Source organism: Salvelinus fontinalis, chromosome 3, assembly GCF_029448725.1.
Source record: "Salvelinus fontinalis isolate EN_2023a chromosome 3, ASM2944872v1, whole genome shotgun sequence".
Taxonomy (NCBI): Eukaryota; Metazoa; Chordata; class Actinopteri; order Salmoniformes; family Salmonidae; genus Salvelinus; species Salvelinus fontinalis.
In genome coordinates this window covers 26,541,106-26,568,780 of record NC_074667.1, presented here as the reverse complement: position 1 = coordinate 26,568,780, position 27,675 = coordinate 26,541,106, and the positions used below count along the sequence as shown (strand labels likewise).

The 27,675-nt window shown below is 43.1% G+C and overlaps 3 protein-coding genes across 5 annotated transcripts; 2 read left to right on the top strand and 1 right to left on the bottom strand.

Moving 5' to 3' along the window:
- Positions 1-64: 64 nt before the first annotated feature.
- Positions 65-13,660, top strand: LOC129842153 (hyaluronidase-2-like). 2 transcript variants are annotated; one of them, XM_055910578.1, is made up of 4 exons: positions 65-272; positions 5,553-6,516; positions 10,697-10,786; positions 11,407-13,660. In XM_055910578.1, the coding sequence occupies exons 2-4, from the start codon at positions 5,569-5,571 to the stop codon at positions 11,797-11,799; spliced, it is 1,431 nt and encodes a 476-aa protein (XP_055766553.1). In that variant the 5' UTR covers positions 65-272; positions 5,553-5,568; the 3' UTR covers positions 11,800-13,660. The 2 variants fall into 2 exon arrangements, with proteins under 2 accessions (XP_055766553.1, XP_055766545.1); XM_055910570.1 differs by lacking the exon at positions 65-272 and adding an exon at positions 1,959-2,216.
- A 1,714-nt stretch (positions 13,661-15,374) lies between these two features.
- On the bottom strand, positions 15,375-19,744 carry LOC129842140 (zinc finger protein 93-like). Of its 2 annotated transcripts, XM_055910551.1 has the most exons (3): positions 19,650-19,744; positions 18,427-18,648; positions 15,375-18,290 (listed from the first exon to the last, which is right to left on the bottom strand). In XM_055910551.1, exons 2-3 carry the CDS (start codon positions 18,632-18,634, stop codon positions 15,865-15,867), a joined length of 2,634 nt encoding a protein of 877 aa, XP_055766526.1. In that variant the 5' UTR covers positions 18,635-18,648; positions 19,650-19,744; the 3' UTR covers positions 15,375-15,864. The 2 variants fall into 2 exon arrangements, with proteins under 2 accessions (XP_055766526.1, XP_055766536.1); XM_055910561.1 differs by having other exon boundaries at positions 18,427-19,734.
- On the top strand, positions 18,721-27,581 carry LOC129835241 (protein ABHD14A-like). Its single transcript, XM_055900776.1, has 3 exons — positions 18,721-18,751; positions 24,705-24,967; positions 26,739-27,581. Exons 1-3 carry the CDS (start codon positions 18,721-18,723, stop codon positions 26,826-26,828), a joined length of 384 nt encoding a protein of 127 aa, XP_055756751.1. The 3' UTR covers positions 26,829-27,581.
- The last annotated feature ends 94 nt before the right edge of the window (positions 27,582-27,675 follow it).

The window sequence follows — 27,675 nt, the reverse complement described above, 5'->3', positions numbered from 1 at the left end:
GAATTCATGAGCCTGGGGTCAGGTTGTCAGGGTTATGGGGGAGGGACAGAGATGGGGTCTGCCAAAGGTTGAAATAAGATGTAAGGCTGTTTTTTCTAACATAGAGAGAGAGGCAGTGCACCTCTGCCTGACCTACTGGCACATTCATAGGACTTTCAATGCAGGGGGACCCAAGACACTTAAGCCAATGTTATAAGGGGGAGAGCAACTGGTCTATACTACACATACCTCTTTGGTAGATTTCAGAGGAAAAGGACTGTAGCCTCTGTTGGGTAAGTGGGACAGATTCATTCAACAACTGATTACAGGGTCACATATTTGTAGCACATATTTGTCTGCGTTCTTATTTTTTTAAACTCTATTTCTTACTCTGAATGTATTACTTATTATAATATAAAAAATTCTTATAAAAAATGATGTGCTCTACTCCTTGAATCAGTTATCCCAGCATGATTAACATCTGTATTTCAGACACAGTGTGTGTTATCTGCTATGACAGGAGGCACATCACGTTAATGCATTTTTAACAATACCACACACAGGCCTCAATGCGTAAAGTAATTTTAATTAGATAATATTTCCTCTAACAACTGTTTTCAGCTTTTTCATATATGTTTAATGTGTGTGTGAGTTAGTGAGTGTCCGTGTGTACATACGGGCGTGTGTGTGTGTGTGTGTGTGTGTTCTATGTACGGGAGACAGTCGTGTTCAGAAGTGGAAACCATGTGTTTGACGTAATTGATACCTTTCCACTGATTCCGCTCCAGCCATAACCACGAGCCCGTTCTCCCCAATTAAGATGCCACCAACCTCCTGTGGCACACATCTGTGTCAATAGCTGCCTAGCTGTGGGTGGCATACTATGGCACTGATTGCATTTTGCTAAATGAAAGCAGCAATAACGCAGTCCCTCTACTGTTGAGGGTTCACTACTACTGTAGGCTAACTCCAGGTGTGTTAGTAGCAACTCCAACTAAAGCCCTGATTACTGCTCACTCCACAGGGCTTAGAGAGGAGCAAAGAGCAAGGCTTTCAACCATGGACGTTCAGTGCAGACAGACTAGCCTACAGACAGATACACATGGCACTGATGTAAAGCAAGCCCCGTTTAAGATACCTTTAGGTATCACAGATCACTTAAAATGGTCTGGTCTTCTGTGTTCCCTGTACTGAAATGGCATCTGTGAAGAAGCAAACAGAGAGTGAGAAAGAGAGACAGAATTTCCTGCTTTAGGTTTTGATATGCTTGGTCAGCACCCACGGGAGAAGTTTTCCCAATCTACGTTTTTTTTAACCCGCCAGGTGAGTCAGCACGGGGAGTCAGTGGTTCCAACTCTTTCAGGAACAGCAGCTATGTCCACAGCAAACTCAAATGCAGCTGACATCCTGCTTTCTAGGGGGTGAACCGTGGATGAAAGGATGTAGTTACACAGCTGTACGCTTTATTGCTGCAAGCTTTATTGCAGTTTCCTGAAAAGTTGTGAAAAGTTGTAACGAGTAGCTATGATCACATAGCTTTTCAGTTCCCAGAAAATTATCCGTAAGGACTACAATATTGTGATTGAATTATAACACACACAGACTAACAAGCCATCTACCGCCAATAATGTTTATATGCTCGTTTAAAGTGGACATCCACACTACTGTAATGTGATGCTGGTATTATTAGGCTAGCTAGTAGTCGTTGTACAGTAGTTCAGCTCAAGCTGTGCCAGTGATATCCCTTCCTCAGCGAAATTGGAAGACTAAACCACTATTGAAATTTAAGGGGTGTAATCGGAAGCAAATATCAAACGAAAAAAGCCATAGAAAGATATTAGTATTGCTTTAACATACACATTTCCCCCCCCATTCATTAGACCACTGACATAGATGTTTTATTGATCCGTAAGACAAAGTAGCCTAAACATTGACGTCAATTTCGAAATGTATCGCCCATTTCCCGTTGAATAGAACGAGCAGTGCTGAACTCGTAGCACCTCGAATACTTTTACTTGGAAGTTGGAACTGGGCTCAATGCCGAACATTAAGTGACGTAGGCCACATAGGATTTGCACGAAATATAATATGTTGTCAGCAAGAAAACTGCTGGAACATTTCCATCATAATGATATGTATACCAGGAACGCGGCAGAGTCGTCTATCTCGTTTTTTGTTTGAAACCACACGAGTGGAATAAACCGGTGTCCTGGGACCGAGAGAGTCGTGTGCTACAGGTCAGAATCACTTGGTCAACTAATGTTGCTACATTTCGAGCGAGTAGTGTGCTATTATTGCCCAGTTCGTAACTGTATCACACACTGGTCCGTTCGATTGTGTTTGGCTACAATGTAGTAGTACGTAAACGCAGGACTGTGAAACTAGCTCTTGCTAACTTTGTCGGCGTTTACCGCTACAACGTGTGCGCGAATGCGTTTGTGGTGAATTTCGTATTCATATGACGTTAATTACTTCACAAACGTATTCGTTTAATTTAATGATAATTATTCAGACAAATCACATTGTGGGAAACTGGCTAGCTGGTTTGGTTTTACATTTGAGTGTATTGTTCTATTCGGATCGTGTCAAAGGCAGCAGAAATTGACACCAAAAACTTGAATTGCATTCAGTTCTACGTACGGCAAGAAATGAGCGTTTGGATCATAAAAGTTTCCTCTCGCGACCTCTAGGCCTACAAGCCAGTGTTGAATAAAATTATATTTTTTACTTTACCGGTTTTCCATGTGTTTTTTGTTTTTCCCAGGTAGGAATGTGAGACAATATAGCCATAGGAAAGTATAATTACCAACTTTTCAAAGCGTTTGTAGTGCGAGAGTTCTATCACCGGAATCATGCTCACAAGACTTAAAAAAGCATGCATACTTGCCAATAAAATGGTTATGTGCATGCTTCAGGTGATATAAATCTGAGTACACTAAAAGCACTTAAACGTTTATTTAATTATACTTTCCTGTGTATATATTGTTTCACATTCCTACCTGCAAAAGGGCCTACCGCACTGGACAACCGGTATTGTAAGTTAACATATCATTTTATTAAACATTTTGGCTTGTAGGAGGCAATTTTACAAACAAATGTATGGAATTAATCTGACTGTGAAGCAAAGGTATCAGTCTGATTGCATTTGACCTTGCCTGGCAGTCATCAGTATTTGTCGACATGGACAGAAATAAGATATTATATACTCATGCATTTGTAACAGTATAGCTTCCGTCCCTCTCCTCGCCCCATCCTGGGCTCGAACCAGGGACCCTCTGCACACATCAACCACAGTCACTCACGAAGCATCGTTACGTCACCGATTGAAACACTATTAGCGCACACCACCACTAACTAGCTAGCCATTTCACATCAGCCACACATTGTCAGTCAGTTCTGTGTCTGTCTCTTTGCCTATGCTTTTATTTTAGTATTTTTACTGTAGACCTACTAGGGCTGTCCCCCAAAAATAAAAAATCTTGCTTGACCGAAAGTCATCCTATAATTAAATATTTTAAATGTGTATTTTTTCCATATAGACACAAACAATGTGTTTCAATAAAATCAATTATATGCATTGAGCTCGTCTGATGCTTTAAGCTTACCATTTGATGAATAAGACCAATTCCTTAAGAGGGTGCCAGAGATCCAGATAACCAAAATAAAAAAACGTAACCTGACCCAACCTCCTGCTGGCTTTTGCAGACTCTGCCATTACTCTCCTGAAGTTGCTGGTAATAGGCTACACGAGGAGGCTGCAAAAAAATTTGTGAAACAGTTTAATTAAATTTATAATAACGTCTCCATATCTCAAAATCATTGTAATATGGTTAATCAAAATTCTATCTAAATGAAAATGATACTAACCTAAAAAGTTACTTCCATTGCCAACTATGTAAAAATAACCTACATAAAGCCAACAAATAAAAACATTGCAGCCTGCAGGTAAAAAAATAATATACTGATAAAAATAAATATCTGAAATCACATTGGCTACCCACGTCCTGTCTGCAGCATACTAGAAACATTGTATTAACTTGGGTCAGGCCCGAAACTTGTGCTAGCAAACTTGCAACATTGAATAAAATATTCTGGGCCCTCGGTTTTCAGCGGCTAATGAGCTCGTGACAGACACAACTGTAGGCTATTTGCGCAAGGGATAAGAAGCAGTGCTTGACTTGGGCAGGAGCTAACCGGAGCTGAGTACCAGCACCTCAAATTTTCTCCTTCTTGAGCTCCTGTTCCTCTTATTAGCTCAGAAGTATTGTAGAGTTCATATATCTAAATATAAACAGTGCCCGTACACAAAATGAGTACTGGAACGTATTTCAGTCCAAGTCCAGCACTGATAAGAAGTAATCAGGTAGACCTATTTTATGATGTTTCCATTGGATCAGAGCATTACATTTTTCCCTTTCACGGTTAGAACCAAAAATCTAAAATTTGGACTCATCAGATTAAAGGACAGATTTCAATCGGTCTAATGTCCATTGCTCGTGTTTCTTGGCCCAAGCAAGTCTTTTCTTCTAATTGGTGTCCTTTAGTAGTGGTTTCTTTGCAGCAATTTGAGCATGAAGGCCTGATTCATGTAGTCTCCTCTGAACAGTTAATGTTGAGATGTCTGTTACTTGAACTCTGAAGCATCTATTTAGGCTGCAATTTCTGAGGCTGGTAACTAATGAACTTGTCCTCTGCAGCAGAGGTAACTCTGGGTCTTCCTTTCCTGTGGCGGTCCTCATGAGAGCCAGTTTCATCATAGGGCTTGATGGTTTTTGCAACTGCACTTGAAGAAATGTTCAAAGTTCTTGAAATGTTCAGGATTGGCTGACCTTCATGTCTTAAACTAATGATGGACTGTTGTTTCTCTATGCTTATTTAAGCTGTTCTTAGACTTGGTCTTTTACTACTACTACTACTACTTTGAAGAATCTCAAACATAAAATATATTTTGATTTAACTCTTTGTTTTGGTTACTACATGTTTCCATATGTGTTATTTCATAGTTTTGATGTCATAACTATTGTTCTACAATGTAGTAAAAGTAAAGAAAAACACTTGAATGAGTAGGTGTGTCCAGACCTTTGACTGGTACTGTGTGTAGTGTATATATATTTGTTACTGCTCGACTAAAACAATCTCGGTCGACCAACAGCTTAGCAACTAATTGGGGTCAGCCCTAAGGCTTACATTACCTTTAATCAATCAATGTTAGTAGAGTACCAAAATGTAATTTTAAATGTCCCTCTATCTTACACGTTATTATACCCTGTCATGTTGGATTTCCAGTATATGTGTGCCAATCAGTGTGTGAAAGAAAATGTTGATTTGCTGTCGATAACACACCCACTCTTGCTCAAGGGTAATTATTACACAACACAGTGAGAAATAGTTTTTGTGAGGGCACCTACGGGACAGTATACAGTAACTACCGGTAAACATGCCCTTTCATTCAGCAATAGCTTACTTTGGATCAAGGCCAAATTATATAGTCTATACAGAGAAACTAACTGGAGAGACTGACTCCATTGGCTGTGTTTTTAAAGATCTGCATTGTCATTGTGTGTCTCTTCCAGGGCAGAGAAGGTGGTCATGGGGTTAGCGCTTCACACTCTCCTGGCCCTGACTGTCCAGCTTCCCTGGCTGCTGCTCCTGGCTCTGCTCGTTCCCAGGAATGTCCGAGCTGAAGAGCTGAAGCCCACTAGATGGCCCCTGTTCTCCCAGAAGCCTTTGCTCCTCGCCTGGAATGCCCCAACGGAGGACTGTGGCCCCCGGCACGGTGTGCATTTCCCGCTGGAGCAGTTCCAGATCGTAGCTTCACCCAACGAGGGCTTCGTCAGACAGAACCTCACCATCTTCTATAAGGACCGGTTAGGGCTGTACCCGTATTACGAGCGTGACGGCACCGCGGTGAACGGTGGAATCCCTCAGGCCGCCAGTCTCATGCAGCACCAGGAGAAGATGCCCGAAGGTGTGCACAAATACATACGCGAACCAAACGCCAAAGGCCTCGCCGTCATTGACTGGGAGGAGTGGCGTCCGCTGTGGATCCGCAACTGGGACGTCAAGAACGTGTACCGGGACCAATCCCGGAAACTAGTGGCCGAGAAAAACCCGGATTGGCCCCCGGAGCAAGTGGGGAAAGTGGCTCAGCAGGAGTTTGAGCTGTCGGCCCGAAAGTTCATGCTGGAGACCCTCAGGCTGGCCAAGAGCCTGCGGCCTAACCAACTGTGGGGGTTCTACCTGTTCCCAGATTGCTACAACCACGACTACCGGAGCGGCCTGAACTACACAGGCCGCTGCCCTAATGTGGAGGTGGCCCGTAATGACCAGCTCACCTGGCTGTGGACTGAGAGCACAGCTCTGTTCCCTTCAGTCTACATGGGCAAGGTGCTGAGCTCCACCACGTTCGGGCGCCAGTTTGTCCGGAACCGAGTGAAGGAGGGGATGCGGCTTGCTTCGGCGGGCGACGGGGTGGCACGGCCCGTCTTCGTCTACACCCGGCCTACGTATGCCAACGAGCTGACTCCGCTGACTGAGGTGAGGGCCCGACGTTGTCTAATTCTGTACCTATAGATATTAGGCTACTCACCACGACCATAGCTTGTGCTGTGCAGAGACCTGATATCACTGTTATTGTTATTCCAGTAAGATGTCAGCCTGGCGCACAGTAGCTTTTGAACTTCTCAGCGGACTGTTTCTATAGCTGCTTTTCTCAGTTAATTCTTCTGTAGGTTTTATGGCGGACTACAACCCCCAAAAAGGTATATTGCCGCAACCAACTGGACGGGTTGAAAACAAAAACGAGTAAAGAAAATCCATATGTGATAGTTTCCCTAATCCTTAATCCACCCAAATAAAAATAGTACATTGACAAAAACAAAACTCCCACTTCTTCCTTCTTTCAAATCTCCATATCTTCGTTCTAGGGCCTGAGAGGGTGGTACGGCTTGTGCCAATATTCCATGTAACTCCACCGCATCCACAATATCTAACTTCCTGGACCTTCTCTCCACCTTGGCAGTGCCATTAATCACCATAGCTATAAAGGCCACAAAGTCCACCTTCTTAACCTTTAAAATATGAGGGTCCTGCTGGTGAAAGGCAACCCCTGCAGCCTGCAGTGAAGGCCTTTCCACCACCATGGACTCTTCAGGAGCACCATTCAAACCCTCAACCATTAACAGCTGCTGCATATGAAATGCTCTGGACAGCCCTGCATTTGGCCACCTCATTCTCTTTTACCCTTGTCAGGCAATCGAAATATGTAGCTTCATGGTTCCCACCACAATTGCAACATGTCACATTTTCCTCACTTTTAAAACGCACAATATGTTCTTTTCCACAACTTGGCCATTTCGGGCTTCTCCCTTCTGCAAACACTTGAAACATGTCCAAAAGCCTTACAATGATCACACTGCATTGGTCTTGGGATAAATGCTCTGACTATAGTTTATATAACCCGACTGCAGGGAGAAACTCCATATAATGTAACTGCCATATAGACTGTTCATTTTTTTCACCCTTCACCACACGATTCATCCGACGTGGATCAAGCACTCCAGGGATATAACCCCACGAGACGCCAGCTATAACCCCCTTAAGGGGTGCCCTGTTCCGAAGGGACACTTCAAACTTATCAAATCGGGTGAGATGCAACGCACGTTCCTTTCTGATCCGCAGAAGCACAAAAAATCGAAACAAGCCTGCCTCTCGTGAACCTCACAACCTTCACTTTACCCATCACTCTCTCCACCAGTTTGGATAGCTGAAATGGTTTCTTCAAGATTGGTACTCTGCTCAACTGCTCCTCATTAACAAACCGCACTCCTACAAGATATGAAGGGACATTCTCATCACTGTACACTACTTTGCTCCGTTTCCCATTCTTTTGGACAAGACTCCAATTGTCCTTGATTTTACCACCATTAGATTCAGAATCCACTTCATTGTGCGCTTCCGCCATCTTTTTCCAGCCTGTTTGAGTCCGCTTTCTTTGTCAACAAAAAGATGCACTTGAAAGCCACCCTCAGCATCTCTGGTCTTCTGCACCCCAATGCATTGTTTTAGTTTAGTGAGTGTGTGTGTGACTGCATGGCTGTGTTTACACAATTCTGATCTTTTTTTCACTAATTGGTCTTGACCAATCAGATCAGCTCCGAAAAAGGTTGGATGTGGAAAGATCTGATGTGATTGGTCAAAAGACCAATTAGTGTGGGGGGGGGGATCAGACTGCCTGTTTAGATGCAGCCAATCACATTTCCATAAGAGCATCAGTGTGCGGTCTTTCTGAGTGATGTGGATAATCACAGACCGGTTCCTTCTGGTCTTGCAAAGCAGGTGTTACTCTTGACAGGGCCTAAAAATCTACCGATCCATCATCAAAATGTTCTCTGGTTTTTAAATAGGGTTGATGAGAGGAGCCTCCCTGTGAGATGTCAAGACCACATACAGTCAACACCACATACAGTGTTAAAGGCTTTATACCCTGTCGAAACGTTGGTTATAAAATGACTTCCTCTGAGCTCCTAGAATGTGCGGCTCTCCTTTTTTCTTTTTTTTAAAGCCCATTGCTTACATAATATGTCAGGTGCTAAATATAGAACACACACACACACACACACACTCATTACTAGCAACAGAGTCGCCTGTGTTTCCCCAGAAACCTACATCTGTCTGTCTGCGGTTTCTACACCAAATATCATTACCCATCGCCAACTTTCCAATAACACACACGTGCAGATAGCGGCGCACAAAATACTGTGTCTCAAGCAACTGATCCTTACCCAAACTAGAGTCACAAACTAATTGATAGGCTTCTAGGCTGTTATAGTTGTTAGCTGTTATACTGTACATGTAAACAGAACTGAAAAATGACTGGTAGCAGGAATATACAATGAATGTACAAAACATTAAGAACACCTTCCTAATATTGAGTTGCACCCTCTTTTGCCCTCAGAACAGCCTCAATTCATCGGGTCATGGACTCTACAAGGTGCCAAGCGCTCCATAGGGATGCTGGCCCATGTTGACTCCAATGCTTCCCACAGTTGTGTCAAGTTGGCTGGATGTCCTTGGAGTAGTGGACCATTCTTGATACACACAGGAAACTGTTGAGCGTGAAAAACCCAGCAGCGTTGCAGTTCATGACACACTCAAACCGGTGCGCCTGGCACCTACTACCATACCCCGTTCAAAGGCAGTTAAAACATTTTTTATTGCCCATTCACCCTCTGAATGGCACACATACACAGTCTGTCTCAAGTTAAAGAAGGATTTTTAAGCCTTGTCTCCTTCCCTTCAACTACACTGATTTGACTGATTTGTGGATTTAACAAGTGACATAAGGGATCATAGCTTTCACCTGGACAGTCTGTCATGTTCCTAATGTTTTGTACACTGTGTATATATTGTATACTTATGGTAATATATACATGTAAACGGGAGTAATAGTGACCAGTAGCAGGATACATAGATACTAATGGCAATCAATGAAAAACAGCGTAGTGGTAGTAATAAATCTAATTGATAATAATTTTAGCAGCAGCAGCGTAGGTATTAAGGGGAGCAGTAGTTGTTAGCCATTTAACAATGTTATGGCCAGGGGATAGAAGCTGTTTAGGTGTCTGTTGGTCTGAGCCTTGGTGCACCGGTACTGCCTGCCGGGCTATTGAGAACAGTACATGTCTCAGGTGGCTGGAGTCTTTTGGCAATTTTTGTGTCTGGTGGTGATGTAGGAGTTGGTACTAGTGTGTGTGGTTGGAGAGGTTGGTACTAGTGTCTGACTGGATGAATGAGGTGCCGTCAGGCAGCCGGGGCGTCAGTGTTTACTTTCCCACTGGACCACTCTTCACACAGACACACTGGATGGGAGACGGACCAAGAGAGAGTTTTTTTTGCGTGTCGGAATATTCTGAATGAATGAACGGGGTGTCACGGTTAGCCTATAGGCCTGTCGACGCCATGCTTGATTTCTTCGTTGGAGTGTGTCTGAACTGACGACTCCATGATATAATTGCCCTAAATCTCTCCATGTTGAACGAGTGTGTGAGAGCGAAAGGATGTGTGTGGGAGAGTGACAAATCTGGTGTCTGTGTTTTAAATCAGGGTGTCTTGAGAATAGATTGGATGATTCAGAATGTCGAGTATAATGGGAATGCGTCTCATCTGGCGCTACTATTGACCAGAGCTCATTTATTTAACCATTATTTAACTAGGCAAGTGAGTTAAGAACAAATTCTTCTTTACAATGACTGCCTTGTTCAGGGGCAGAACGACAGATATTTACCTTGTCAGCTCGGGGATTTGCTCCAGCAATCTTTCGGTTACTGGCCAAACTCTCTAACCACTAGGCTACCTGCCGACCAGCTCTATGGGCCCTGGTCAAAAGTAGTGCACTATGAAGGGGACAGGAGTGCCATTGGGGACGCAGGCGTGAACTGTAAAGGGCATGGGTGAGCTCAGCTGGTCAGTGTTAACTAAATGATGACATGTTCCTGTTCATAGAGGGCAGGGTGTGTGTTTCAGATCGATTACGTTCAACGTCATAGTGGTCAGCCACTGACTGACTGACCTACAAATCACCTTACGTCATGAATGACCACTCATTTAAGATTTGTAGATCTGTCAGTCTGGTCGCTGGCTGCAATGTAGTCAATCTCAAACATGGCCAGTGTGTTCATAATGTGCTGCCGGACTGAGTGTGTGTGTGTTTCTGCAGACAGACCTGGTGTCCACCATTGGGGAGAGTGTAGCCCTGGGAGCAGCTGGGGTCATCGTCTGGGGAGATCATACCTACGCCAGCAGCAAAGTGAGTGTTCTCCTTCAAGAGCTATTTTGATCATGAATAGATTATCCATAGCTTAGTTTGAGTCATCAATCTGGTGTTCCCCTCTGTAACGTACCTACAGCAGCAGCAATGGGAGTGTTCTCCCTGAAAAGTCCCTATTCCCTACATAGTGACTCAAACCATTCATTATCTATGAATGACCCCATTTGGTGTGCTTCCCAAATTACACCCTATTCCCTACATAGTGCACTACTTTTTGACCAAGGCCCTGTAGGGAAATAGGGTTCCATTTGGGACAGACTCCTATTTGATCATTCATAGATTATGCATAATGACTTTTGAGTCATCAGTCTGGGGTGTATTCATTAGTCGCAGGAACCAAACTGAAGCCAACAGCGAAAACAGAACGAAACTGGGAGGGACCTACATGTTTCTTTTTAAATATAATCAATTTTTTTTTGCAAAACTTTTTCTGTTGAAAAACGTTTTGCACCGGAATCTAATGAATACACCCCTGGTGTTCCCCTCTGGAACAACTATTTCCTGTCCGTCTATCCACAATTTAAATGTTAACATGTGTTGGTCCATCCTGAGTCTGCACCTGTGTTTCACTCTCTCGCTCTCCTCCCTCCCCCCCTCAGGCCAGCTGCTCCAGTCTGAATGACTACCTACGGGGTCCGCTTGGACAGTACCTGCTTAACGTCTCTACGGCAGCAGAATTGTGCAGCCAGCAGCTGTGCACCTCCCATGGCCGCTGCCTCCGCACACTCTCAGACACTGACGCCTACCTGCACCTCAACCCCCTCACCCACAGCATCAGCGTCCAGGGTGGCAGGCTGAAGGTGACAGGTCAGCTAGATCAGGGGGAGCTGGCTAGGTACAGGCAACACTTCCAGTGCCAGTGCTACAGCGGGTACAAGGGCGAGGGCTGTGCCCAGAGAGAGCTGGGGAAGAGTGCTGCCGCACCTGTCTGGGGAGTCTGGTCTGTACTCACCCTGTTGCTCCCTCTAGGGCTTCTCACTCTGCTCCACTGAGGGAGGCGAGCAGGAGCTGACAACGTGCAATATGGGGGGAAACAACCACACCTTGGTCCTGGCCTTTGCTGGGCCTCAGGGAGATTCCTAGTCAGGGATGGGCTCTAGCTGTTCTGTGGGACTGATCCATATGGAGAAGAGGACATGGGAGTGCCATTTGTCAACAAGGTGAAGGAGGGGACTGAAGATGCTCCTCAGTACCCTTTAGTTACCCACGCAAGCTAAAGGGACAATATGTGAAGTGGGAAAACAATAGGCCGTCTATTTTTGACTTGATGTTTTTATTGTGAGTGCTGTGAGGTAGAAAGGAAGGTCTATGCTGGACTGGTCTATCCCTCCCTTCACCAGATCTGGAAGACATCTGGAGCTAGCAGCCAGAACTAGAACTAAGATGTCTGTAATGTGTATGAATGCTGACCTCAACTGTATATTGAGTGTGTGTGTCTGTGTGAACTGTGTCATTTAGAGGTTGTAAGGTTACTACGGGCGGCAGGTAGCCTAATGGTTAGAGCGTTGGGCCAGTAACCGAAAGGTTGCTAGATTGAATCTCCGAGCTGACAAGGTAAAAATCCGTTGTTCTGCCCCTGAACAAGGGGCAGAACCCACTGTTCCTAGGCCGTCATTGAAAATAAGAATTTGTTCTTAACCGACTTGCTTAGTAGTTTTTATACATTTTTTATTTAACTAAGGTTACTACTAGTGAGACTAGTTTTTTAGAATGTTCCTCTCTCTCTCTTGCCTTATGTGGAACCGAGGGAATTGAGAAACCTCAACAACAGATACTAACGCACCACACAACAAGAATGCTACTTTTCGATGGAGACTGTTCCACTGTGAAGCTTTTGTCCAAAGAGACCTGCGCTGTGCTTGGATAGTCCTACCTCTCTCGGCTAGACGGCTATACCTTCACCCAGCTCTGATCTAGCAGAACTGCAGATAGGACAAGGAAAAACGCAATCTTTAAAAAAAAAAAAAAAAAAGTTATCTTTTTATATCTTTTCGTAACAATCTCTTTTCCTACGGTCTTATTTTTTTAAGTCTGTAATGTTGTGGTGGAAAATAACTGGAATATTTGGAACTGACTCTCGAATATTCACGAGCTTCAGTATTGTGGCAACGAATACCTTTAATCTATATAGCTGTCTTTGTGTCACGCGCACTGCGTTTGCAACATTTTAATCACATTAGCAAGAAAGACTCATCTAATCATTTTCAATTCATATTTTTAGCCAACCTGTCCTTTGACATTTGTGAACACACCACATCGGCACAGATGACACGGTATGCCAGTGTCTTTCCAAAAAGTGTGTTTGGCCTAACATGTCTGTCATCCTTATTCTGGTGCCTCTACCATCTATCTTTTGTAGATGTTATTTGAGGGTCTGTGAGGATTGCAAAGCAAAACTGAAAGCACTGTTTTGCCATTTGTTTCTGCTCTATTCTTCCTTCTGTTGCCTGAAACCAAAATTCCTTCGAAAATGGCTCTGGCCTCATGCATGTTTTTTTTTATCTAGAAGGAATACAGCTTTTGTCAATTTACTTTTTGTAACAGGTTTAGGATAACTTACACAGCAGGTTAGGAGAATTAGGTGGGTTTGCTGAAATGCACAAAAACAAATCTACTTTGACGTCAATTTCACAAGCTGTATCCCATCTAGACATGACCCTCCGGGCGCTTTTTCAGGGGACCACAGTCAGACCTCCAGGGGGCTCTGTGTTGGTCATCTTCACTGCTCTTATTTATGTCCCAAACATGCTTCTCATTTACTGTCAACATGTGGATTGGATGTAATTGTAATTAGTAGTTATTTACATTTAAACTTGAAATATAAAAAGGCTCTCAATGAATTTGAATCTTGGATTTATGCTGTTCTGTCATTATTTACATCATGGTGAGTCAGAGTTTAATCACCTGCCACGTGTTGCAGGGTGAGCTGTTTCAAATGTTTGTCCCCCATGAATGATCAGTAGAGAAGCTAAATTGAGTTTTTGTAGGATTTTACCATGTGATCATAAAAACTATAACATTCTGATGTTATCACGTGAGGGCCTTTGCCACTTGCTAGCTGTTCCTTGGGCTCCTCCCCTCTGTGCCTTTTACCTTCATTTTTTCCCCCTCTTGAGTTTTTTTTCTTTCTTCCAAAAAGCAATATTGGGCTGAGAGTACAGAGTGAGCCTTGTTTTATAACTAAAACCAGACTGAGCCTCTGCTTCTTTAGGGACCCCCCCTCGTCAAAGTTGATCCAATGTTTTGGCACGTGTAATACCATTGATGTGTGTACAATTGGAATATTGAAGGGAATGTGTGGACAAGATGTGAATTCCATGAATCAATAGATTATACTCTGAACAAAACTATAAACTTAACTTGTTGGTCCCATGTTTCATGAGCTGAAAGAAAAAATCCCCAAAATGTTCCATATGCACAAAAAAGCTTTTCTCACAAATTTGTTTACATCCCTGTTAGTGAGCATTTCTCCTTTACCAAGATTATCCATCCACCTGACAGGTGTGGCATATCAATAACCTGATTAGACAACATGATCATTACACAGGTGCACCTTGTGCCAGGAACAATAAAAGGCCACTTTAAAATATGCAGTTGTCACACAACACAATGCCACAGATGTCTCAAGTTGAGGGAGCGTGCAGTTGGCATGCTGACTGCAGGAATGTCCACCAGAGCTGTTGCCAGAGAATTGTATGTTCATGCCTCTACCATAAGCTGCCTCCAACAGTTTTGAGAATTTGGCAGTACGTCCAACCAACCTCACAACCACGCCAGCCCAGGACCTCCAAATCCAACTTCTTCACCTGCGGGATCGTCTGAGGGGTGCTGAGGAGTATTTGTCTGTAATAAAGCCCCTTTGTGTGGAAAAGCTGATTGATTGGCTGGGCCTAGCTCCCCAGTGGGTGGGTCTGGCTGCGCCCCCGATTTCCTAAAATGAACCGTAACTCTGTAAAATCTTTGAAATAGTTGCATTTATATTTTTCTTCAGTATATGAATGCTTGCAAGACTGCTATTATTATTATTTTTTAATCAAACATGTCATAGTGGCAACATGTAAGTAAAGCCATTTAAATCTTTGGCTTTTCACAGGATCTTTATTCCCGGAATATAACATGTGTTTATTCACAGGAAAATATGTATCCGTACTTTTTGGGGACATTTTCTGTGCCCTTCTTGTACTAGTTTTTTAAGAGGGGAAAAACAAAGATATGACATGCCAGATCTGTGGATGGTGAGGGATGAACACAATACCATCATAGACTAATGTTTCCTTAATATAGAAGCATGGGCCACAACAATGCTCCGTGATCTCCACCATGTGGACACTTTGGAACAGAAAGGATAGGGATTCCTCTTTATTACACCATATTTTTTTGTATGTAATTGACATGTGTTTCATTGTTCACTTTTAAAGTAATACAAAAGAGTAAGAACTATACTACAAAGTATGCATGCAAGCTTCCTAACTGCTACAACACCAGTATGTTGAAGGATATTTGGAGATATGAATGGGGGGGGGGGGGGGGGGTATATAATATAGGAAACAAGATAACAAAATAAATATTTTTGATGTTATAATTTTCATTGTGAAAATGCATGACAATACAAGATACAGCAAGCCATAGCTCACTAGAGCTGGGCGATATGGACAAAAAAAATCCATATCACGATAAATTGCCTGAATTGATGCAATAACGATAAAATCGCACGACAAGTTTATAACGATGTGCACCACCGTTTTTTTTTTTTAATGATCGTTTAGTACTACTAGTTTGATGGTTGTAACCATCAATTGTCCCATTAACAATCACCCATTTTAGCAAACGCATTTAATTTCAAATGTCACATTTCTCTAGTATAGGCTACTTATCTTAAAGAACGATATCAGCTAAATGCATGCGATAAGCGATCGGTGTGGTCAGTGTCGATCATTTTCAGTTTATCGTCCCAGCTCTACAGCTCCCTATATACAAAAACACACCAACGAGTTCTACAAAATAAAATGAAGTTTCACTTCTAAATCTGTCAGGTTATCAACCCCAAAGTAGGTTATTTAACAGTTCCATATCGGAATGAATCCATAATTTTTTGGTACACAGCAGTGTAGTAGACGATGCCTCTTTAGATAGTAAATTCCTCTGAAAGTCTTTTTACAAACGTAGCAGGTATGTTGCTGCTGCTTGGAGTGACTCTGGATGAGCTTTAGTAGGGCAGATGCTTCAGATCGACGCAGTTTCCACTTGGAGCTCTCAGAAAATCTGCTCTCCTGCTTGGCCGTTTTGTGGCGGTGAGTGTTCAGGTATTCCAACCACTTGTTCCTGTGATTTCTTTCATGCTTCTTGAGGTTGTCCGCCCGGTGGAATACTTTGTAACACATTGAGCATGAGAAGGGTCTTTCAGTGGAATGTGTGTGCTGGTGGCGCTTCAGATGATCCGCCCGACCGAAGCTTAGGCCACATGCCTCACATTGGAACACCTTGCCAGCCTTAGTGTGAGCGTGATACCTATGTCTCCTGAGAGCGTTACGGTCCTTGAAACTTGTCCCACAAGCTTTACAAAGAAAATGTCTTGATATGATGTGCATTTTACCGAGGTGGGTGTTAAGGTCCTCCTTCCGCCCGAATGTATCCCCACAACAATGACAAAGGTGAGGTTTCTCATTGGTGTGCAGGCTCTCATGCCGCCTCAGGTGCTCTCGCCTCTTGAACTTCGTACCGCAATTTGAACAGACATGGGGAGTTTTATTGGAATGGATCATTCTGTGTTTTCCCAGATTTTTCACTGTACTAAATGTCTTGCCGCACCGGTGGCATGTATAACCGCCTGGTTCTGGATGAGCAACTTCACGATGCAACATCAGTTCCTCTTCTTGTTCAAACCGCTTCCCACACTGCTGGCAGGCGTGGTTTCTCACCTGATGAGTCTTTTCGTGTGTACGCAACTCTCCCGGATCCCTGAATTTAACACCACAATCGGAACAGACAAAGGAACTGCCAGAATGAGAATAGCTGTGGCGCTTCAGGTGATCCTTTCGGCCAAAGTGTTGGCCACATTCCTCGCAGTGGTACACCTTGGATGCTTTCCTGCGGTCTTTGCGATCCTTTAAACACTTCCCGCAAAATGTAAACGAAACGCGATATATGAAGTATTCCCCACAATTCTTGCAAATGAATTGTCTCGATCCATCTTCCTCCGTCTCTCCTACACTGTTAAAGTCTATTTCAGGTTCCTCCTGACTTGACGACTGATTGTCAACCCTTCGTGTCTGCAAGCCTTTCAAGGTGTCTTTAATGATATTGCCAACCGCTTTAAGGATTTTGCGGTACTGGTCCGGGTGTATGTCCCTGGCATGATTCTCAAACTCCAGTCCACTGGTGAGGTGTAGGACACAGAGTTGACAATAGAAAACATCCCCATCTTGGCTCACCCTACCTGCCTCTATGAAAGCCTTTACATGCTTACGCAGGTGGAAACACTTATGCTTTTGGAAAAGATCTGCCTTTTCAAAATGGCGGTCACATTCACAGCACGTTAAAGCATTTCTGTTTTTATGCAAGTTATTTTTCAGATGATAAATGTTCTGGTGCTTGGTGCGAGTTGTTTGCTTGTTGAATGCTCTACCACAAACCGGACATCTAATATTTTCTTTCGCTTCTGGTCCGTGCTTCTGTTTAGGAGGCACTACTTCACTTTTGCCCTGTGCCCAAGCATGTCTTTTCTGGTGTTTTTGGTAAGATTTGAAAAACTTAAAAATCTTCCCACAATCCAGACAAGGAAATGGAGGAGAACGTTTAGTGTCAGGCGTTTGCTGTACTGCAGAAGATATTAAAATGCATGCATCCTGATCCTTCTGATCCTTAGTATCTTCGCTGTTCTTCCTATTTTTCTTGTTGGCCCTTACATGAGTTTCTGTGGCATCTGTCCTATTGCCTTCAAGACGTATAATAATCTTGGAAGTTGAAAGTTTCTGTTTTCTTTGGCTTCTTTTGGTTATCGTGATCCTGTGAGTCTTCTCGTGCTTTATGAAAGAAGTTACATATTTGAACTCCTTACCACAGTGCTTGCAGGTGTGAAGGCCTTTCATTTTCTTATTGACACTTAGGCCAACTGCTTTGATCGACTTACCCTTTCTTCTTCCTCTCGTTCTTGGTACAACGTGAGTGTCCTGGTGCTTTGTAAATGAAGTTAGATATTTAAACTCCTTCCCACAAGTCTTGCAGGTGTACAGGGCTTTGATATGAGTTTCCTCATGTTTTCGGAATGAAGTTAGATATTTGAACACCTTCCCACAAGTCATGCAGGTGTGCAGGGGTGAGACACCTTCTGTTTCCATTGCCTTGGCCTTCTGTCTTCCTCGCTCACTTGCTACATCACATATTGAGTGAGAGCTTATCAAGTGCTGCTCCAGCTCCGGTTCGCTAGTGAAGGAGGCTTCGCAGGCATCACAGGGAAAGAACTGGAGTTCCACATTTGCAAAACCTTTACAAAAGACAGAAGCAACAAGGACAACGTTTAAATGCTTTTGACCTTGTATGTATTTCTATAACAGTTAATAACCCAGTTAATCGCAAGTTAGCCTAACCCACATACCAATAGCCTTGCCGTCTTCTCTTACCATGCCCATCATCCTCATCCTCATGAAAGTCAGCATTCATCTCCATGTCCAGGCTGCCATGGATACTTTCAGGTAGGTTGCTGTCCTTTACCTCGAGAACAAGCAAGTCTGGAGAGACGTCTGAGATCTCCAAGGTCATGATCTCGCCATTGGCATATCCAGATAGTGAGCTAGGAGGGTCCTCCCTCTCCAAATCAATGGACTCCATGTTATCGTCTTATCCTGAGCGCACATACACACACACAAAATAATTCTACAAACAACTATCTCTTTAAAGATGTTAGATAACGCAGAATGCAAGTGTTCGGGGATCTCAAATTGCCTGGTACTCGGACTCCTTGCTCCAGCCAAACGCTACGCCTCCATAACACCTAGAGTGTAATTGCGCAAAATGGTACGCCACATCATCTGGATGTGTGTGCAACAAAAGTTCAACATTCACCTTCTGCTACCGTTTCTGTAAAGCCGTCTACGCATACTTTTGATAAATCCAACTTGTATGCACCACACAGAATAAACTGCAACTGCAACGCAGCATTCCATTGGAAATTAATGTACTTCTGGTGTACCAAAACACAATGAAGCTGAACGCCACGATCACACCAACAGCATTTTTCGTTTTGGTACATATGTTGGATTTATCGAACGTATACATCAAATTGTATGCGTAGACGGCTTGACAGAAATGGTAGCGTTGAACTTTTGTTGCGCACACATATCCAGATGCTGCATACCATTTAGCGCAATGACAGTGTATCGCCTCGATCATACCGACAGTGTTATTGTGCAAAATGCTACGCAGCATCATCTGGATATGTGTTAAGCAAAAGTTCAACGTTCACCTGCTACTACCATGTCTGTCAAGCCGTAAACGCATACAATTTGATGTATACGTTCGAATGTACTTGAGGTAGCTAGTTAACGAACGACAGCGCAGCGGGAAATATTGTAGTGTGTGTCGTCCGGCTAGATCTCAAATGTTATCATGGCCAAATTAACTACATTATTTGGTTTGACTTAACTTACATGTTATTTGTATTGTTATCTAGCTGTGGCTAAACTTCGCGGATGTTGCCTTTAAAAAAACGAACAATTTTTTCAGTTTTCAATCCAACTAGACTACTTTCAAGGTGAGTAACTACTATCTATTAAAATACCAAAACTTCCGCAGAGAGCCTGAGCGCACGATAGCTAATAAATTCACTAATGTACCAGATACAAACCTAAAACAACATCGAGTCACTCCGTTTGCTATCTGCAGTAGCTACCCCGCCATGTTGTCGTGCAGCCCACAAATGTGTTCGATTAGAAACAAGTGTAATTGCTGGACTTGATCGATATAAAACAACATTCTCATCAATAGATCTCGTATATGTCATTGTTAATAATTAACTGTTACTCAGCTATATTAAATTTGATATATTTTTTAAATGTACCCTGATTTGATTTGGAACGAAAAAAAATGCAGAATAATAATTCCTTTTCGGAATTATTTATTCGAAACACTTTATATATCTGCTTCTGCAAACAGCAGAATCTTCGGGACACGTTTGTCTACAATGTGCGTTTTTGATATTGTACTATATTTCGTTTACTTTAGGCACATGGGATTACTGTTTCATTATTATTTTATTACACATTTCATGAATCAAGTCATGTGAATACATGTTCAAATGATCAGAACGTAATCATATTTTGGTATACACTACCGGGCAAAAGTTTTAGAACACCTACTCATTCAATGTTTTTTCTTTATTTTTACTATTTTCCACATTGTAGACACATGGAATCATGTAGTAACCAAAAAAAGTGTTAAACAAATCAAATTAATTTTATATTTGAGATTCTTCAAATAGCCACCATTTGCCTTAATGCCAAGAGTGTGCAACGCAGTCATCCTCTCAACCAGCTTCACCTGGAATGCTTTTCCAACAGTCTTGAAGGAGTTTACATACATGCTGAGCACTTGTTGGCTGCTTTTCCTCTCACTCTGCGGTCTGACTCAGCCCAAACCATCTCTATTTGGTTGAGGTCGGGGGATTGTGGAGGCCAGGTCATCTGATGCAGCAATCTATCACTCTCCTTCTTGGCAAAATAGCCATTACAAAGCCTTGAGGTGTGTTGGGTCATTGTTCTGCTGAAAAACTAATGATAGCGGGACTAAGCCCAAACCAGATGGAATGGCGTATCACTGCAGAATGCTGTGGTAGCCATGCTGGTTTAGTGTGCCTTAAATTCGAAATAAATCACAGACAATGTCACCAGCAAAGCACCCCCACACCATAACACCTCCTCCTCCATGCTTCACGGTGGGAAATACACATGCGGAGATCATCCGTTCACCAACACCGCATCTCACAAAGATACGGCAGTTGGAACCAAATATCTCCAATTTGGACTCCAGACCAAAGGACAAATTTACACCGGTCTAATGTCCATTGCTCGTGTTTCTTGGTCCAAGCAAGTCTCTTCTTATTATTGGTGTTCTTTAGTAGAGGTTTATTTGCAGCAATTTAACCATGAAGGCCTGATTCACACAGTCTCCTCTGAAAAGTTGATGTTACTTGAACTTGTAAAGCATTTATTTGGGCTGCAATTTCTGAGGCTGGTAACTCTAATGAACTTATCCTCTGCAGCAGAGGTATCTCTGGGTCTTCCATTCCTGTGGTTGTCCTCATGATTGCCAGTTTCATCATAGTGCTTGATGGTTTTTGCCACTGCACGTGAAGAAACTTTAAAAATTCTTGAATTTGAGTAATGAGTAATGATTGACTGTCGTTTCTCTTTGATTATTCTTGCCATAATATGGACTTGGTATTTTACAAAATAGGGCTATCGTCTGTATACCACCCCTACCTTGTCACAACACAACTGATTGGCTCAAACGCATTAAGGAAAGAAATTCCACAAATTAACTTTTAAGGGACATCTGTTAATTGCAATGTATTCCAGGTGACTACCTCATGAAGCTGGTTGAGAGAAAGCCATGAGTGTGCACATGTGCTCATGTGCTCAGTGTGAACCTGCTTTCATCTGTGAAGAGCACAGGGCGCCAGTGGCGAATTTGCCAATCTTGGTGTTCTCTGGCAAATGCCAAACGTCCTGCACGGTGTTGGGCTGTAAGCACAACCCCCACCTGTGGACGTCGGGCCCTCATACCACCCTCATGGAGTCTGTTTCTGACCGTTTGAGCAGACACATGCACATTTGTGGCCTGCTGGAGGTCATTTTGCAGGGCGCTGGCAGTGCACCTCCTTGCACAAAGGCGGAGGTAGCGGTCCTGCTGCTGGGTTGTTGCCCTCCTACGGCCTCCTCCACGTCTCCTGATGTACTGGCCTGTCTCCTGGTAGCGCCTGCATGCTCTGGACACTACGCTGACAGACACAGCAAACCTTTTTGCCACAGTTCGCATTGATGTGCCATCCTGGATGAACTGCACTACCTGAGCCACTTGTGTGGGTTGTAGACTCCGTCTCATGCTACCACTAGAGTGAAAGCACCGCCAGCATTCAAAAGTGACCAAAACATCAGCCAGGAAGCATAGGAACTGAGAAGTGGTCTGTGGACACCACCTGCAGAATCACTCCTGTTTTGGGGGGTGTCTTGCTAATTGCCTATAATTTCCATCTTTTGTCTATTCCATTTGCACAACAGCATGTGAAATGTATTGTCAATCAGTGTTGCTTCCTAAGTGGACAGTTTGATTTCACAGAAGTGTGATTGACTTGGAGTTACATTGTGTTGTTTAAGTGTTCCCTTTATTTTTTTGAGCAGTGTATATTGCCTGGACCAATATAGAGTTGAAGTCGGAAGTTCACATGCACCTTAGCCAAATACATTTAAACTCAGTTTCACAATTCCTGACATTTAATCATAGTAACAATTCCCTGTCTTAGGATCACCACTTTATTTTCAGAATGTGAAATGTCAGAATAAGAGTAGAGAGAATGATTTATTTCATCACATTCCCAGTGAGTCAGAAGTTTACATACACTCAATTAGTATTTGGTAGCATTGCCTTTAAATTGTTTAACATGGGTCAAATGTTTTGGGTAGCCTTCCACAAGCTTCCTACAATAAGTTGGGTGAATTTTGGCCCATTCCCCCTGACAGAGCTGGTGTAACCGAGTCAGGTTCATAGGCCTTCTTGCTTGCACAAGCTTTTTCAGTTCTGCCCACAAATATTCTATAAGATTGAGGTCAGGGCTTTGTGATGGCCACTCCAATGTCAATTAACCTATCAGAAGCTTCTAAAGCCACAACATCATTTTCTGGAATTTTCCAAGCTGTTTAAAGGCACAGTCAACTTAGTGTATTTAAACTTCTGACTCACTGGAATTGTGATACATTGAATTATAAGTGAAATAGTCTGTAAAAAATTATTGGAAAAATTACTTGTGTCACTTGTTTCATTTGTAGCCATGAAATGCTTTGAACGGCTGGTCAGGGCTCACATTAACGGCATCATTCCAAACACCCTGGAACCAGTCCAATTTGCATACCGCCCCAACAGATCCACATATGACACAATCTATATTGCAATTTACACTGCCGTCTCCCACCTGGACAAGAGGAACACCTACGTGGGAATGCTGTTCATTGACTACAGCTTTGAACACCATAGAACCCTCAAAGCTCATCACTAAGCTCAGGACCCTGGGACTGAACACCTCCCTCTACAACTAGATCCTGAACTTCCTGACGAGCCACCCCCAGGTGTTGAGGGGCCCCCTCCGGGTGCGTGCTTAGTCCCTTCCTCTACCACCTGTTCACCCACAAATGCGTGGCTCTAACACCATCATTACGTTTGCTGGCGACACGACGGTGGTTGGCCTGATCACCAATGACGATGAGACAACCTATAGGGAGGAGGTCAGTGACCTGGCAGTGTGGTGCCAGGACAACCGCCTCTCCCTCAACGTCAGCAAGACAAAGGAGCTGATCGTGGACTACAGGAAACGGAGGCCGAGCACTCCCCCACATACATTGATGGGGCTGTAGTGGAGCAGGTTGAGAGCTTGAATTTCCTCAGTGTCCACATCACTAAGGAATTATCATGGTCCACACACACAGTCGTGAAGAAGGCATGACAACACCTCTTCCCCCTCAGCTGGCCCCTCAGATCCTACAAAGATGATACAGCTGCACCATTGAGAGCATCTTGACTGGCTGAATCACCGCTAGGCATGGCAACTGCTTGGTATCCGACCGCAAAGCGCTACAGATGGTAGTGCGTAAGGCCCAGTACATCACTGGGGCCGAGCTCCCTGCCATCCAGGACCTCTATACCAGGTGGTGTCAGAGGAAGGACCGCAACATTGTCAAAGACTCCAGCTACCGATGAATGTTATCGATGCACCAAGTCTAGAACCAACAGGACTCTGAACAGCTTCTACCCCCAAGACTGCTGATTAGTTAGTTAAATAGTTAACCAATAGCTACCCGGACTATCTGCATTTATCCCTTTTGCACTAACTCTTTTGACTCATCACATATACTCCCTGGCCAGTTTATTACACTACCACATTCACAAAAATAGATCGCTCCTACAGACAGTGAGTCGCATGGGCCGTGGCGCGCTATATTAAGTAGGCAGGCAGGCATCGAGGCATTCACTTACTGTATGATTGAATGTTAGACTGGGCAAACCAATTGACCTAAGAGACTGTGTGTGTGGTACGGTCGTCGATCCAGTATCTCAGAAACGGCCGCCCTCCTGGTGTTTTCACACACGACAGTATCTAAGGTTTACAGAGAATGGTGCGACAAACAAAAAACATCCATTCAGTGGCTGTCCTGTGGGCAAAAACAGCTCGTTGATGAGAGAGGTCAAAAGAGAATGGAAAGAATCGTGCAAGCTAACAGGCGGGCCACAAACAGACATAATGTCGCAACAGTGGTGTGCAGAACTGCAATTTCGGAACGCCCAACTCTTCGATCTTTGTCACGAATGGGCTATTGCAGCAGACGACCACACCGGGTTCCACTCCTATCAGCTAAAAACAAGAAGAATCGACTCCAGTGGGCACGCAATCACCAACACTGGACAATTGAGGAGTGGAAAAACATTGCCTGGTCCGACAAATCACGGTTCCTGTTGCGTCATGCTGATGGCAGAGTCAGTCCCACTAGCCTCCTCTGATAGCCAGTTAGAATCATGGGTTCTCATTGAATTCCACAGATGCTTATTCACACTTTTTATAGTGCTTTATCAGTTGGTTTCTCTTCTCCTCTCTCGCTCTCCCTTTTTCTCTAAATCCTTCCCTCCCTCCCTCCAGGATTTGGGAACTCTCCAGACTCGGATGCTCTGAAGACGGATCAGCACCGGGTGGACCTCCTAGGGAGGTTTATGGAGGCGCTGGGCGTCCGGACAACAGTGCTGCTGAGCCCATCTATGACCGGCCACTGCTCAATCCCCTTCCTCACGAAACACGGTGCCCAGCTCCACGGCTTCATCCCCATAGACCCTGTAGGAGCCCGCAACTACACCCCTCAGCAGTACCAGGGCATCCAGGCGAGAACTGTAATGCTGGATGCCTCGGTGGGTGATATAGGAGCTTTACAGGCCTGAGAGTGGGTCCATTACAACTCAATGAGTATCTGGAATTCTAAGTTTTTCACTAGCAAAAATGGCATAAAGTGAACCAATACAAAAATAAACCTCAATAATGCAAAGAATTGGAGTAAATTGTGGGAGGAACTAGATAAGCTATTTTGGGGCTTGAGACCCAGCCAGTTTCCAGTGTGATGCTACTAGTAGTAGCAGCAGAAGCAGCATGAAAATGCTGTAGGAAAGATGGCAATGATGAAGCATAAATACATAGTTGTATTTGATTGACTTTGTAATGGTTAGGCTACATAGTCGCTCTTAACCAGTTAGAATCTGACATAATGGTCTTGGGCACAGAGAAATGCACCAATAACAGGATATTGTCGTCTTGGATTAGTGCAAGTCCTTGATTGGTTTAAGATTATCTTTGGCTGGGTTTACTACGCTCAATCACAGTCTGAGTTTGTGCGTTTTAACTCTATTCAGAATGAAATTGATATACAGAGCACCTCTGTCAGTAATTAAGATTTGATATTTTTCTGCTAAGGATATGCAAAAAAAGTTAAGAAAAGAAAGTTATACAATGGAGTCCAAAATGATTGGATCCCTTGATCAAGATGAGCAAAAAAGACTGTATGAAATAAATAATACAAATACTGAGCTATATTGTATGCAGACAAACAATTAAAACTGATATTTTATACAATTGCTCAGAGAAAGTGATTTTGTTTAACGCATAATAAAATAAAATCTTTAAAAAAGATAGTGGTCAAAATGATTGGATCTCCCGTTTTCAATACTCCCACACCCTCCCCTTGTGAGAATACCTCTAGCTGATTTGCTGCTTTTCAGACAATTGAGAAATCGATGCACATCCTCAACCAATAAAACGAAATATATCTCAGATTCTGCTGGTGACATCATTTCAAAGATCGACCACCATATTTTGCAGTCGGAATGACGAGGTATTTTCCGGTGGATTGAATTGAAGAGGGCAGTCCATAACCGCAGACAAAGGATATCAAGGATCTGGAAAGATTCTGTATGGAAGAATGGTCTAAGATCCCTCTCCATATGTTCTCCAATCATAAAACATTTTAGAAAAAGGCTCGGCGTTGTTATTCTCGCAAGGGAGGGTGCTGGAGTATTGAAAACGGGATCAAATAACTTTGCCCCCTATCTTTAAAATGTTTTTATTTTGTATTACTTGTTAAACAAAATCTATATCTTCGCAACTGTATTAGTATAAAATATTATAATATAAAACATGTTTTTACACACAATATAGCTCAGTATTTGTATTTATTTTATAGTATTTTTTTGCTCATCTGTTTCAAGGGATCCAATCATTTTGCACCCCACTGTATAACTGACCTGTTTATGTTGTGCATCCATGCAAAATGACCACTAGGTTGCAGAATGAAGCTACGAGTATCTGTAATGCATTGGCACAATGACAGTCTGTTTTTATCTGTTGAGAACAGCACGCCCTCTTTGTTTTATGATATTGATGTGTCAATTAAATCTCTCTTTTTTTACTCTAGTCTAAGAAGTACTACTGTTCATAAATGTACAACAAAACAGTAATGCAAGGTTGTAAAATTCGGTTGGATGATTCCCGGATTTCCTACTTATTCCATCCTGATTCCAGGAATCTTCCAACTGGGATTTCGGGAAAATGTTGGGAAGGTTACCTGCATTTTTCAGCCCTCCACTAGTATATTGTATTGTGATCCCTGCTTTCTTCTATTTCCCTATGCAGACTCATACTCTGTGTTTGGAGCACTGGACACCAACCTGGGGGCCCAGTCCCACAAGAACCTCATGCAGCTCATACACCACTCAGTCCTGAAAATGGATGGGTGCACGCCCTGCCTGCTACATGGATAAACCTTGGGAGTTCCACCAATCACTGTTAGACTTTCTCAGCAAACTGGAGTGAGTGGAGAAGAACCATTGTGGGAAAGAAGAGCAATACAGGGTTGTGTTTGCATGGAAGCGGAGGAGTGTTATGCAATTCAGATACAAGGAAAGTAGTCCTCTGGGATAATAGGGCAAAGGTTGCTTTGATATGATAAATTACCCCCCTAGTCACCCCGGCGGAGTTGCTTCCATTACGATGCTTTTGTTAACATCCCGTTCAATAGAAAGCAACTCTAAAATAAGTTTGCTCTTTAAAGGCAAGGAGAACCCTTGAATAGGTTTGAGTTGAGCTTCTAGTACAGTATATGCACATTCAAAGTATTTATTGTCCTACAGGCACCATTATTGGTTCCATGATAAAAATCAGTTGACATGATGATAAAGAGGCTAAAAGAGAGCTAGGGAGATAGTCCCAGGGTCGTATTCATAAGTGCACACCATAGCAAAATGTTTTGCAACAGAAAACTAAAACTAGCGTGGGTCCCGTGTGATCATTCCAATTAAGGTGCTGTATCTACTAAATCTGTGGAAAGCTGTTACAACCAGAAAAGTATACTCCGTTCCATTTTTTTGTTATGACAATGACCACTACTTATTTTATAAATGACATTGTACATAATAGGTGATTTTGTTTTTCATTGGATAACAAATAAAAGCCTCAAAAGTTAATTGGCTTAAACAATCATGTCCTCTATTTGAATTGTGTTGTTATTGTGCTAAATGTCCTTTAATAGGACTTCAGAAAACAGTTATGTATTTGGTAATTGTTAGTTTAC

Excerpts from the sequence above, each read along its gene's own strand:
- LOC129842153 (XM_055910578.1), top strand. The coding sequence starts at position 5,569 with ATGGGGTTAGCGCTTCACACTCTCCTGGCCCTGACTGTCCAGCTTCCC. Across the intron at positions 6,517-10,696 it reads AGCTGACTCCGCTGACTGAG|ACAGACCTGGTGTCCACCAT; the intron begins GTGAGGGCCCGA and ends GTGTTTCTGCAG. Across the intron at positions 10,787-11,406 it reads ATACCTACGCCAGCAGCAAA|GCCAGCTGCTCCAGTCTGAA; the intron begins GTGAGTGTTCTC and ends TCCCCCCCTCAG.
- LOC129842140 (XM_055910551.1), bottom strand. The coding sequence starts at position 18,634 with ATGGAGTCCATTGATTTGGAGAGGGAGGACCCTCCTAGCTCACTATCT. Across the intron at positions 18,291-18,426 it reads GGATGAGGATGATGGGCATG|GTTTTGCAAATGTGGAACTC; the intron begins GTAAGAGAAGAC and ends TCTTTTGTAAAG.
- LOC129835241 (XM_055900776.1), top strand. The coding sequence starts at position 18,721 with ATGCAAGTGTTCGGGGATCTCAAATTGCCTG. Across the intron at positions 18,752-24,704 it reads CGGGGATCTCAAATTGCCTG|GATTTGGGAACTCTCCAGAC; the intron begins GTACTCGGACTC and ends CCCTCCCTCCAG. Across the intron at positions 24,968-26,738 it reads CTGTAATGCTGGATGCCTCG|ACTCATACTCTGTGTTTGGA; the intron begins GTGGGTGATATA and ends TTCCCTATGCAG.